The sequence below is a fragment of the Brienomyrus brachyistius genome, unplaced genomic scaffold (genome assembly GCF_023856365.1).
Source record: "Brienomyrus brachyistius isolate T26 unplaced genomic scaffold, BBRACH_0.4 scaffold36, whole genome shotgun sequence".
In the NCBI taxonomy this organism is placed as follows: domain Eukaryota; kingdom Metazoa; phylum Chordata; class Actinopteri; order Osteoglossiformes; family Mormyridae; genus Brienomyrus; species Brienomyrus brachyistius.
Window position 1 is genome coordinate 1,258,764 of NW_026042311.1, and position 12,905 is coordinate 1,271,668.

The 12,905-nt window shown below is 41.0% G+C and overlaps 2 protein-coding genes across 2 annotated transcripts in view; one reads left to right on the forward strand and one right to left on the reverse strand.

The window, feature by feature from the left end:
• LOC125721930 (protein NLRC5-like) overlaps positions 1-12,905 on the reverse strand; it is a gene marked incomplete at its 3' end in the record, with an annotated part of 510,329 nt that overhangs the window by 300,083 nt on the left and 197,341 nt on the right. The window lies entirely within an intron of this gene.
• LOC125721942 (uncharacterized) overlaps positions 1-12,905 on the forward strand; it is a 46,363-nt gene that overhangs the window by 24,247 nt on the left and 9,211 nt on the right. Inside the window, exons 4-6 of the mRNA XM_048998174.1 lie at positions 9,017-9,169; positions 9,585-9,750; positions 10,232-10,332. Coding sequence (XP_048854131.1) covers positions 9,017-9,169; positions 9,585-9,750; positions 10,232-10,332 — 420 coding nt within the window. The remainder of the gene's footprint in view (positions 1-9,016; positions 9,170-9,584; positions 9,751-10,231; positions 10,333-12,905) is intronic.

Here is a 12,905-nt window from a genome sequence, read left to right on the forward strand (position 1 = left end):
ATTCGCAAGGAGGTCAAGCCAGGTACAAAGCAGCAGCATGTCCAAGCAATAGAGTTATTATGGAAGAGGAGAGTGACCCAAGATATGTGTAACAGACTAATTACAGGCCTAAACAAAGTAATAAGGTTGATTTTGGAGAATAAAGGTGGACAGAGTGGAAAATGAAAAATAAAAAAAACATATGATTCTGTACTGTGCTTGAATAAAACAGACACATTCCTTAGTGTGTTCTGTCTGGCTAGCAGTCTGAAAGGCTGCTGATGGCTGCATATTCACAGGGTGGGGGTGGGGATGGGGGTGGGGGCAGTCACAATGACGTGTCATTAATTGAATGTGTCATTAACTTCTCTGCTTGGCCACAATGAAAAGAGATATGTTTGCAGGGGATCAAGGTGAGGTTGTTTTCTTAACCTAAGAACACTGAACCAATGGTCAAGCAGGGTGGTGGTAGTATCATGCTGTTTTGCTGACAGTACTGTACATCAGTACATTACACAAAGAGGATGGAATGATGAAGTAGCACTGGATAGATAGATTGGGAATTTTTTGTCATAGTACCAGACTCAAAAAGAGGAACATAAAAGAAACACAGCATGATAAGTATTTACTGTAACCCTTTGGAGTCTGAGGCCTTTCACCCAGTAGTCTGACATGCCTTGATATTTTACAGTTTTTCTGAATTGCTAAAACACATTTCCGAAAATCTCATCTCCTTTAATCAAGCCACTAAGCATACACCTTAAAATTCAAGCTAAACTCACAAAAAAATGAAAACGCTACCAGTCAAAACTGTTGTTGGCATGTAAATTAGAAACCGCAAGACTATAGTAAAAAAAAAAGTATGGTCGGTTACCAAAAATATTTGTATACTGTACAGTTATGACTGATAACTACAGTTTTTTACAATCGCTATGACAGTTTTTGCAATACATTTAACAAGTTCCCTAAACTCTTAACGGACCAACACACCTGAAACACACAATTGGCAAAACGGTTAATTTCATGCTCAAAATCACACATTGTAAACTGAACCCCAAAACTAATTTTCAAAATACAATAATAAACTACCACAGTACAATATGTCTAGCAAAACACTGAAAACATGTTTTAAAATCAAATAATTATTGAAAACACTAAGACATGTTCTCTTCCACCAGGAACATTTAGTCAATCATAACACATTGACAAAAAAACACTATCGTCAGCTGAAATTACAGAAACTGCATTATTTTATGTGTCAGGTCTGCCCTTATATTTGAAGCCTTCCCACATTTTTGTTTTGTTGGGTTAGTAAATGCATGCATTTTGTTTCATTTGCTGCAGAAATTCAATACAAAAAAAATTAATAACCATCTCAGAGTAGCTTTATAAAATGTACAGTTTATGTAAAAAAAATACAGACACAGAACTGCAGCAGTACAGACTTTTATTTGCAAAAGGACATTACTGCAAGATATACAAACAGAAAAAGCACCAGAATTATAATAAAAAAAACAAAGTAATCTTCTATTCTGCCCGGTCTTCTGCATTTGGCCACATGTTCTCATCTACATCGCACCTGATATCTTCTCTGGCAAAGCATCGTGGGAAGAATCTTTTGGCATGCCTCATCCACCCCTGGCAGAGTTCAGCTGTGATGTCTTGGCATGCAGCATCCATTGCATCCAGGAGGGACATTTGGTCATGTGGATGATGGTCAAAAACCTTCCATCTCCAGGCTGAGAAAAACTCCTCAATGGGGTTGAGGAAAGGGGAGTAAGGGGCAATGAAATGGGACATCATCCTTGGATGGGCGTCAAACCAGGCTGTGACTGCACGGGAATGGTGGAATGCCACATTGTCCCATGTGATAACATATATAGGCAAGTGGTCTCCCACCTGTCCCCTTTCTACCTGTGGCACCAGTCTTTCGTGCAAGTCTTCTAAAAACAGGAGAAGGCGGTCGGTGTTGTAGGGGCCAATCTGACATTTATGCAGGAGTGCACCGTTGTTGGAGATTGCGGCGCACATGGTGATGTTGGCTCCTCTCTGGCCCGGCACGGTAACCGTGGCCCTTTGGCCTGTTATGTTTCTCCCACAGCGACGCCTTTTCGCCAAGTTGAAGCCAGCCTCGTCAACATAGATAATTTCATGTGGGACTTGATTGGCCTCCTGTTGACAGAAATGTATAATGTGCTCTCAAATTTTCAAGTGTATATATGTGAAAGAGTTTGTATTGATGACCGATGGGTGGCAGCTGTGAGCTAAGCCGATGTTGTAAAAGTGTTAATAAAGTTTTTTCTTCTTGACGGTAAAGAGACAGGAGTTTAACGTGTGTGTGCCAGTCCTCCATAAAGATATATACATTCGGTTTAGTATAATATTTTACACGCCATAACCGCTGTAGCATGTATTTCTGCTAACAGGTTATGGGCCCAGAGCAAATTAAAAGGTTTTCAATGATTATTTTTCTCGCTAAGAAAACCGTGGCAACATACCGAGTGCGTTTTTGTTGCGTGATATACTAGAACCATGAGTAGACGGGTAACCGAGTCAAGTAGTCGCTGGTCCCGGCTAATCTTTAATGGAGATGAGCGTAATTATGAACTGTGGGAGACAAAATTTTTGGGCCATCTTCGGTTGCAAGGGCTGAAGGATACCATTTTAAGAGGGCCCATCCACGACGAGGATGAGGAAGAGGACGAGCAGAAAAATGCGGAGGCATATGCTGAATTAATCCAATTCCTGGATGATAAGAGTTTATCGTTGGTGATGCGAGAAGCAACAGACGATGGACGAAAAGCATTACAAATACTGCGGGACTACTATGCAGGCAAAGGGAAGCCCCGTGTAATTAGTCTGTATACTGAACTAACCTCACTCCGAAAGTTAAGCAGCGAAAGTGTGATCGACTACATCATACGGGCAGAGTCGGCCATCACGGCACTGAGAAATGCTGGTGAAACATTGAGTGATGGACTATTAGTAGCAATGATTCTAAAGGGACTGCCTGAATCATTTAAACCATTCGCGATCCATATTACGCAAAGCGAAGTACTGATTCCTTTTTGCTGAATTTAAAACCAGATTACGGAGTTACGAAGACACAGAGAAAATGCGCGTTGCAACGTCTGACGGCAACGTGATGAAAGCGCGGATACAGCCGAGTGCAAAACCTGCTTCGGTGAGTACGAGTGATCGGGGAACCGAGAGTACCGATATAGTGTGCTTCAGATGCGGTATAAAAGGACACATGGCAAAAGCATGTCGACGCAAACAGTGGTACAGCCGGTGTAAAAACTCCACGCACCGCGACGCGAACTGCAGACGGAAACAGCGAAGCCACAATGCAAGACAAGTCTCAGAGGAGATGAGTAGCAAGGAATACGCATTCTGTATGAGCGAGGGAAACGCAGACGTCCAACCAAGGCGCGACATAAGGCTGACTGGTCTGATGGTAGATACGGGGGCAACCTCACATATCGTCACGGATATAACGAAGTTCAAGAAGTTTGACGATAGCTTCCACGCTGAGACACACAGTATATAGCTGGCCGATGGCACAAGATGCAATGGGGTGGCAGAGCGCAGGGGTGATGCAGAGCCCAGCTTGATTGACAGCAAAGGACAACGCCAGACCACGACGTTGAGACAGGCGTTGTACATCCCCTCATACCCACAGGACATCTTTTCTGTAAAAGCAGCCACAGCCAATGGAGCAACTATTATCTTCAAACAAGGGAAAGACATCCTTCAACATAGAGATGGTACAACATTCCTAATTAATGAACAGAACAGACTGTACTATTTACAAACACTGAATGATGAGTGTGTTGATCATTGTAAGAGTTGTCATGACATGCAGACATGGCATGAGATTTTGGGGCACTGTAATTATGATGACATTCAGAAATTACAGGGAGTTGTTGATGGTATGACAATCAAAGGTACACCAGACAAACCAGTACTACCCTGTGAGGTGTGTATTCAGGGAAAATTTGCTCAGACGTGTAACAGGGAGCCAGATGTAAGTTAGTGTCTTGATGTCTTGAGTTAGTGCACACCGATTTGGCTGGTCCAATAGAGCCGGAGTCTAGAGATGGGTACAGATTTGCATTGTCATTCACTGATGATTACTCCAGTACGATTTTTGTGTACTTTTTGAAAAATAAGAGTGATACAACGTCTGCAACAGAAAAATTTCTTGCAGATACTGCCCCATATGGGACAATTAAACGTATTAGGTCAGATAACGGTACAGAGTTCACAGGAAGGAATTACCAAACCCTACTCAGCAAAAATAGGATTAGACATGAGACCTCAGCTCCATACTCGCCTCATCAGAACGGAACTGCTGAGAGAAATTGGCGGACATTGTTTGATATGGCACGGTGCATGTTGATAGAGAGTGAATTGCCAAAAGATTTGTGGACCTTTGCAGTACAGACGGCAGCTGTAATAAGAAACAGATGATATAACAGACGCACAGGAAAGACACCTTACTTAATACTAACAGGGAGGCGACCTGATCTCTCTAGGATGCAGAAGTTTGGGTCAGTGTGTTATGCCTATAAACAGGACAAAAGAAAGCTTGATCCAAAATGTGAGAAAGGAATCTTTGTTGGGTATGACAAAAATAGCCCAGCTTACATGGTTTACTATCCTGAAAATGGGAAGGTACAGAAACACAGATTGGTGAAATTCGTGACCAAGACTAAAGTAGAGCGGGAAACACAGACGGACATTGACGACGATTTGGAAATGTTGAACGGAGTTAGTAAGACTAAACAAAATACCAGTGTGAGTACAGGGCATACACAAGACCAGGTTCCAGTAAATGCTCCTGAGAAAACACAGCCACAGGCGTCTCAACCACAGGTAGATGAGACCGATAACAAACCCAGGCGATACCCCTCTCGAGTGAGACAGAAACCTGCTTATTTAAGTGATTATGTATTGGGAAAAGAGAATGATGATCAAATTCTGACTAACATAGATTTCTGTTACAAAGTTATATGTAATGTACCCTCTCATTCAGGGAAGCTGTTAATTCACCAAACTCAAAAGAGTGGTGTAAAGCAATGGATGAAGAAATGCAGTCATTGAAAGATAACGACACATTTACCTTAACCAGCTTACCTGAGGGTAAGAAAGCAGTGGGGGGTAGATGGGTATATGCAGTTAAGAAAGATGTTGATGGGTCTGATAAATTCAAAGCATGATTTGTAGCCAAAGGATACAATCAGAAAAAGGGAATTGACTATGAGGAAACATTTTCTCCTACTGCCAATATGACTAGCATCAGGGTAATAATGCAGAAAGCAGTACAGGATAACCTGATCTTACATCAGATGGATGTGAAAACTGCTTACTTGCATGCACCCATAGATTGTGAGATCTACATTGAACAGCCAGAAGGTTATGAGATCAAATGCAAAACTAATAAGAAATTAGTGTGTAAACTGAAAAAATCACTGTATGGTCTAAAACAATCAGGAAGAAACTGGAATACAATGTTAAACGAATTTCTGATTGGTAATGGATTTGTAAAAAATCTGATGGATCATTGTGTTTACACTAAAGAAACAACAACTGAGAAAGTGATTATGGTTGTGTGGGTAGATGACTTGATCATTGCTGCCAGGGACGAAAATGCACTAAAGATTGTGAAGGAAATGCTCACTGGAAAATTTAAAATGAAAGACATGGGTAGACTGAAACATTTTCTTGGTATTGATTTTGAGCAAGACCATGAATGTGTAAAAATGTCGCAGAAGAGATATGTGGAGAAAATTCTAGAAAGATTTAATATGCAACATTGTAAACCAAGAATGACTCCTTGTGAACAGAATTTGAGCTACCATTGTGATACGGAAGTGATGCAACATGTCAAGAAATACAGAGAGGTGGTAGGTAGCCTTATCTATCTAGCTACATGTACAAGACCAGATCTAAGTTTTATTGTTAGTAAACTGTCTCAGTACTTTACAGAACCGACAGAAGAGCAATGGTGTACAGTTAAACACACACTGAGATATCTAAAAGGCACATCTGAGAAAGAGTTGTGTTACAGAAGAAGTGACAGTGACAAACTGGGAATTTATGCTTACAGTGATGCGGACTGGGCGGCCGATGTAGCCGATAGACGCAGCACAACAGGTTTTTGTGTGAGCCTTAATGTGAACGGTCCTTTGGTTTCATGGAAAACCAAAAAGCAACCAACTGTGGCACTGTCTACGTGTGAGGCAGAATATATGGCTTTAGCTGCAACTACACAAGAATGCATGTACCTAGTTCAGCTGTTAGAAGGTATTGATGGATATCAGTACGCACCACCTGTGATATATGAAGATAATCAGGGTGCGATTGCATTGGCGAAAAATCCGGTAAGCAGACAAAGATGCAAACATGTAGATATAAAATACCATTTTGTTAGGTCATCGTTGAATGATGGAAAAATACGTTTGATCTATTGCCCTACTGAACAAATGATAGCAGATGTGATGACAAAGCCTGCAACAACATTTAAGTTGATTAAGTTTGCAAAGTTTATGTTTGGAGAGTAGATGTACACAGGAGAGTGTATATGATGTAAAGAGAAAATAGAACCTACTGTATTTTTCTTTGAAGGTGATAATGTGAGAGCAAGTGGGGATGTTGACAGAAATGTATAATGTGCTCTCAAATTGTCAAGTGTATATATGTGAAAGAGTTTGTATTGATGACCGATGGGTGGCAGCTGTGAGCTAAGCCGATGTTGTAAAAGTGTTAATAAAGTTTTTTCTTCTTGACGGTAAAGAGACAGGAGTTTAACGTGTGTGTGCCAGTCCTCCATAAAGATATATACATTCGGTTTAGTATAATATTTTACACGCCATAACCGCTGTAGCATGTATTTCTGCTAACACCTCCAACTCCATGACTTTCTGAAAGTAATTAGACACAGTGTATGTAAATGCTGCGCTGTACTGTTATAGAGTAGTTTACTGCAAAACACACTGTGTATAGTACAGTAATGACTGTATTGCATAACCTTACCTGGACGTATTGGTGACGGAGTTCTTTGATGCGCTCACTGTTCCTTTCAAAAGGAACTTTGTATAGTGTTTTCATTCGGACTCTGTGCTTAGCTAGAGTCCGAGAAATGGATGTTATGCTGATTGCTGCAATGTTCCCAAAGACAAGGTTGTCCTCTACAACTCTGGACTGAATGTCCTTCAGTTTTATTTCATTGTCAGCAATCACCATGTTGACAATAGCAAGTTCCTGTTCTTCATTCAAGAGCTTTCCTCTGCCCCCTGAGGGAGGTAGACGTTGAGTCCTTAGAGGGACAAAATACAATTACATATTAGAGACTGGAGGCATACAGTCACTCTAATACAGTAAATGGTAAAATTATTTACACTTTGCTGTAGGAGAAGCAATATCCTACCTGTTGGTTTCTCTGAGAATACGGACAATGGATGCCACTGTGTCCCGGCTGAGATTTGGCTGTACTCGTTCACCAGCCTCTCTGTATGATAGTCCGTGGTTTATGACATGGTCAATGATAGTAGCTCTTATTTGATCAGTTACCCTACCTCTGGTCCTTCTTTGAGCGCCACCACACAACTGTAACTAAATTCTAACTCCTCTCCCTCTACCTTGCCCCACTCCTCTCCCTCTACCTTGCCCCACTCCTCTCCCTTGTCCTTGTCCCACTCCTCTCAATCCTGTTACTCGTCTTCCTTTCCCTCGTGCAAGCATTCTTTTTCTTTCTTTCTTTCTTTCTTTCTTTCTTTCTTTCTTTCTTTCTTTCTTTCTGTTGCTCTATATTGACTTTAGCCTATATAAGTTATGTTTAGAACATGATGTTATCTGTTCTGACATACAGTGTGAAAGCATTTGTAGATTTGACTGTAAAATTACATTGTTTTGGTCTTGGTTGAGCTTGTGTGTAAAAGAAGTTCAAGCATTTTAAATTGGTGTTTACTGTATGCATTTTGTATCATAGGAACAAGAAATGTGTTAATTTTATAGCCTACAAAGACAGATGTTGTGCTAACTGTGTTAAGAGTTTTGGGAACTTGTTAAATGTATTGGAAAGCTGTCATGGCGATTGTAAAACACTGTAATATATAACGTTTGCCGTACAAAGTACTCCAGAAAAGTTACTGTAAAGGACAAAGCCAAAATGTAAACAAATGAGAGGCATATTACAGTAAAATGTTGTGCAACTGCCAAGCCAGAGTCACGGAAGAATGTTCATTCTGCCTCATCACCATGTCTCAGGGCTGGGACTAGCGATGCTATCCCTTGTTGGGCGATGCAGAAAGAATCCTCTGTGTGGCCAGTTTGTACATTGACTTCAAAATGCAACTCCTATTCACCTATGGCATGTATTCTGTATTCTAGTCACTCTTTGGCTTTTTCAAATGTTTAGAAATGTGTGTGAACAGTTTTGAGTCATTGTGTTTAAATGACTACTGTGTGCTGGCTGCGCTTAATCTCTGCGGTCTGTTTTCTATTTTGCATCAAAGTTCACCAAAGCGCAAAATGTGTTTTGATGAATGAGAATGTGTTTCGAGTTTTGCAAAAAGGGTGACTGAGATCTGAAAATTGTGTCTAACTAGGTGAGCATGGTTTAAAGTTTCGCCAAACAAGTGACTGATTCAATGAATGACTTTTGGCAATTGGCGTGCAGTTTTATTTACAAAATGATTTTTAATATTTCAGCAATTCAGAAAAACTATTAAACATTTCACTTATGTAAACAACATTTATCCCAAAGTGCTACAAATGCTTTTATTCAGCAAACTCAGCACCAATAATCTTAGATCATTTAGAATGTGATTATTCTATTTTTTTGTTACAATTACACTTTTCAAAAACCTATTTTCAGTGGGGCTGACAAATTGTAAAAAAATCACATTATAAGCATTTCTAGCCAAGACTTTTGAGCTCTGAAGCTCAGGGCTCCCATGTTATTTGAGTTTGAGATGCCTGCTGAAGTATATTAGCAGCAAGAAGATGAATTAAATCATGTGTCCTCTTCCAGTATCGCACTTACAAGGTGATGGCAGGTCGAGGCGGACAGCCTCTGGGATTCCTACTGTGTGACACCATGGGATTGGAGGCAACTGCGAATGGAGGGGTGAAAACTGACGATATTGAGAGCATCCTGAAGGGCTACATACCGGACAAGTACCAGGTAAGAGCTGTGTATCTAAGCATGTCTAAAAAACAACTGCTATATGAATACAGGAAACTAAATCTCAGAAAAGCAAACGAAGGGGTTAACATTGAAGATATTGAGAGCATCCTGAAGGGCTGCATAAAAAAAGGTACTGGGTAAGAGCTGTGTATCTAAGCAGGCCTCAGTAACAGCTGCCATATGAATGCATGCATGTCTGATCCCATTAATGGCTTATAACAGTCACATGTTTACAGATACTGGTCGTCTTCTCCCTACATTCTCTTCTGACAAAATTAAATCTTATCCATTGATTTGTTCTCACATAAATAAGGAATTACACAGATGTCATATGAGATTTTACTTCAGTTTCTCATGATCTAATAGTCAGTGCATGTCTGTATGTGTCATTAACAATGTTTTGTCTGTTTAGTTCAACCCTGCATCACCATGGCAACCTGGTGCTGGTCAGACAGAGTTACAAATTAAGGACAGGATCCACTGTGTGGTGTATGTGATAGACAGCTCATCATTAGGAATCATGGCTACAGAAATGAAGATGAAAGTTGATGAAATCCGAAAGAAAACTAGTTTTCAAGGTTAGTGAGTGGGGAGGAATGTGGCATCTGTTATTGAGTGTGTGTTGTTGGGCAGGGGAACATGAATAACACAGAATAATCATACAGGAACGTGACAAAGTAAAAACAAGAGCAGCTTTCTGGAATGGAAAATGGCAAACCATGTTTTCCGGGGCTTTGGCAGGAACAGTATTCATGCTGTAACTGAAGGAGGTCCTGGATGCTCCTCCACACAGAGCCGCTCCATCTGTGAGAAGCTGGAGGGCTTTCTGTCACATAGGGCCCACTTTTAAAGGGTTGGGAGTGAAGATTAGGGTATGAACATGAGCTGAGCTGAACACATGTTGATTGAGGAAAGGCAGAGTGATGCTGGCCGGTGCTTCTGAGTAAGACAGACATCAGTGTGCTGATCAGTTTGCTTAAGAAACTGTTACCTGATGATGGCTTATTGAATAGAACATATACTATGTCACTAGTGAGACGTTTCTGTTGATGTTTTTAGATGTGCCTCTATTGGTGCTACTGACCCATGTGGACAAAGCGTGCCCGCATGTGGAAGAGGACTTGAAGAAGGTGTATCACAGCTGCTACATAAAGGATCTGGTGAGTTTCAGGGTCTAACACTGGAATCAGTACTAAAAGCTTGCAGCAGACACACACACCGTGAACAAGTGAGAGATAGCAGTTCATCTGGGTGAATGTTTGTGGGCTGTAGGAGGAAACAGGGTGAACAAGCAAACGTCACACATGCAACCAGCGGCAGGGATCGAGCCCACAGCCCTGGGGGGTCTGAACCTTTGGTTTATTATATTCCAATGGCTCACAAAACTTTATCTCAATTTTATTTTCTAAAACATATTTTCAGGCAGCAAAATGACCCTGTGGGCAGCACTGTGGCCTCACGCCTCCATAAACCAGGATGCTGGCCTGGGTGTCTCCTTCCTCAGGTCCTCTGTTTCCTGGGATAGACTCACCATGTACATGTATTTAATTGCCCTCAGGAGCTTTAGAACTTTAGTCGTACAGTGATACCTTGGAGCACAAACTTACTTCATTCCAGAAGGCTGGTCGACTTGGTTTTGGATTTGGTTGAGTTCCAAGTCAGATTTCCCCATAAGAAATTATGTAAATGAGTTTAATCCATTGCAGTGCCTCCATGTTTACCTATTAAAACCTATCAACCTAGTGAACTAATCATACAATCATTCAACAACTGATAAAGTCATACAGACATGAAAAACCACACATCCATCCATCCATCCATTTTCCAAACCGCTTATCCTACTGGGTCGCGAGGGGTCCGGAGCCTATCCCGGAAGCAATGGGCACGAGGCAGGGAACAACCCAGGATGGGGGGCCAGCCCATAGCAGGGCACACTCACACACTATTCACTCTCACACGCACGGGCAATTTAGCAACTCCAATTAGCCTCAGCATGTCTTTGGACTGTGGGGGGGAAACCGGAGTACCCGGAGGAAACCCCACGACGACATGCGGAGAACATGCAAACTCCACACACATGTGACCCAGGCGGAGACTCGAACCCGGGTCCCAGAGGTGTGAGGCAACAGTGCTAACCACTGCACCACCATGCCGCTCCTAATAATGATAATAATATTAAATAATAACAATAATAACAATAATTAATAATAATAATAAAAATAATTAATAATAATAATAATGATAATAATAATTGCACCGTGTCCAATCACCGCCAGTTACTGTAAACAGTAAAGTACACTTAACTGGACATGTCTATTATTTTGGTTTATACTTATTAATCCATTAATTCTAACTTTTGTACTTTAAATGGACAGAGTACAGTTATTATTAGTAGCGGAAAAGTTTTGCCTATTTGTAGATCGTTACATTTGTGGATTCCATCCTGTTTATTTGTAGATCGTTACATTTGTGGCTTCCATCCTGTTTATTTGTAGATCGTTACATTTGTGGCTTCCATCCTGTTTATTTGTGGATCGTTACATTTGTGGCTTCCATCCTGTTTATTTGTAGATCGTTACATTTGTGGCTTCCATCCTGTTTATTTGTAGATCGTTACATTTGTGGCTTCCATCCTGTTTATTTGTAGATCGTTACATTTGTGGCTTCCATCCTGTTTATTTGTAGATCGTTACATTTGTGGCTTCCATCCTGTTTATTTGTAGATCGTTACATTTGTGGCTTCCATCCTGTTTATTTGAGGATTTCTGTACAGTTCGTACCACTAAATTCCCCCTAAGAGGTCAGGGTGGGAAAACATTTCCTAAGTAATTTTGCGTTCTCTCACAATACTTCAGTGTTGCCACACAATGGATTTGTGATCCCACTGCACTTGTCCGCTTGTGATTTGCTGTACTGTAATACAGACATGTCCTGTGTGCTTTAAGCATTAAACTACAGTTATTATTAGTAGCGGAAAAGTATTGTGAGGGAACGCAAAACTATTGAGAGTAAACACAAAACAATAAAAAATATATTTTCTCACCCACAGATGATCTGTAGAAAAAACCACAATATTGTATATACAGTAATACTTATTTTGTCACCCTGGTCTATTTAATTGCACATAAGGAAAGTCACAGAGAATAATAAAAGGGTGAAGAATTTGATTTTTTTATGGTGTTTGTGGTTAGAAGTTAATGGTGCTTTTATTTTGAAAGATCACTTTGTTGACATGAAGACACGTTGCAAAATGCCATCTGTATGTGAAGTTATATATCTGTCTTTAGAGGTAAAAATATAACGTCTGTAACCGTGAGATAATTCCGTCTCAATGCAAAAAGTTTAAGACGTTTTGGCCCTAAAGGGCTTCCATAAGAGGGTGCAGCGAGCGCGTAGACAGGATGGGTTTTCTGCTCATGAGCGCATACACGTGTGCCTCATATTTTGAGACTAGTAATTTAATACTGAGTGAGCAAGCGAGTATTGTAATATACATTTGGCAGCATCTGCTAAAGGCAGTGTCACGGGAGATCGCGGGCAGAGCGGCGATCGTGCGGAAGGAGCAGGCAGGCAAGCGGGATACGGGAAAACGGGGGTTTATTTGAGGCAATCCGGGGCAGGGAATACAGGACGGCAACAGACATCAATGACGGACAAAGGACTCGGGTAAGACACGGACTGAAATACACAGGACTGATTGAAAATAAGCAGACACAGCTGGGTACAATCCGAG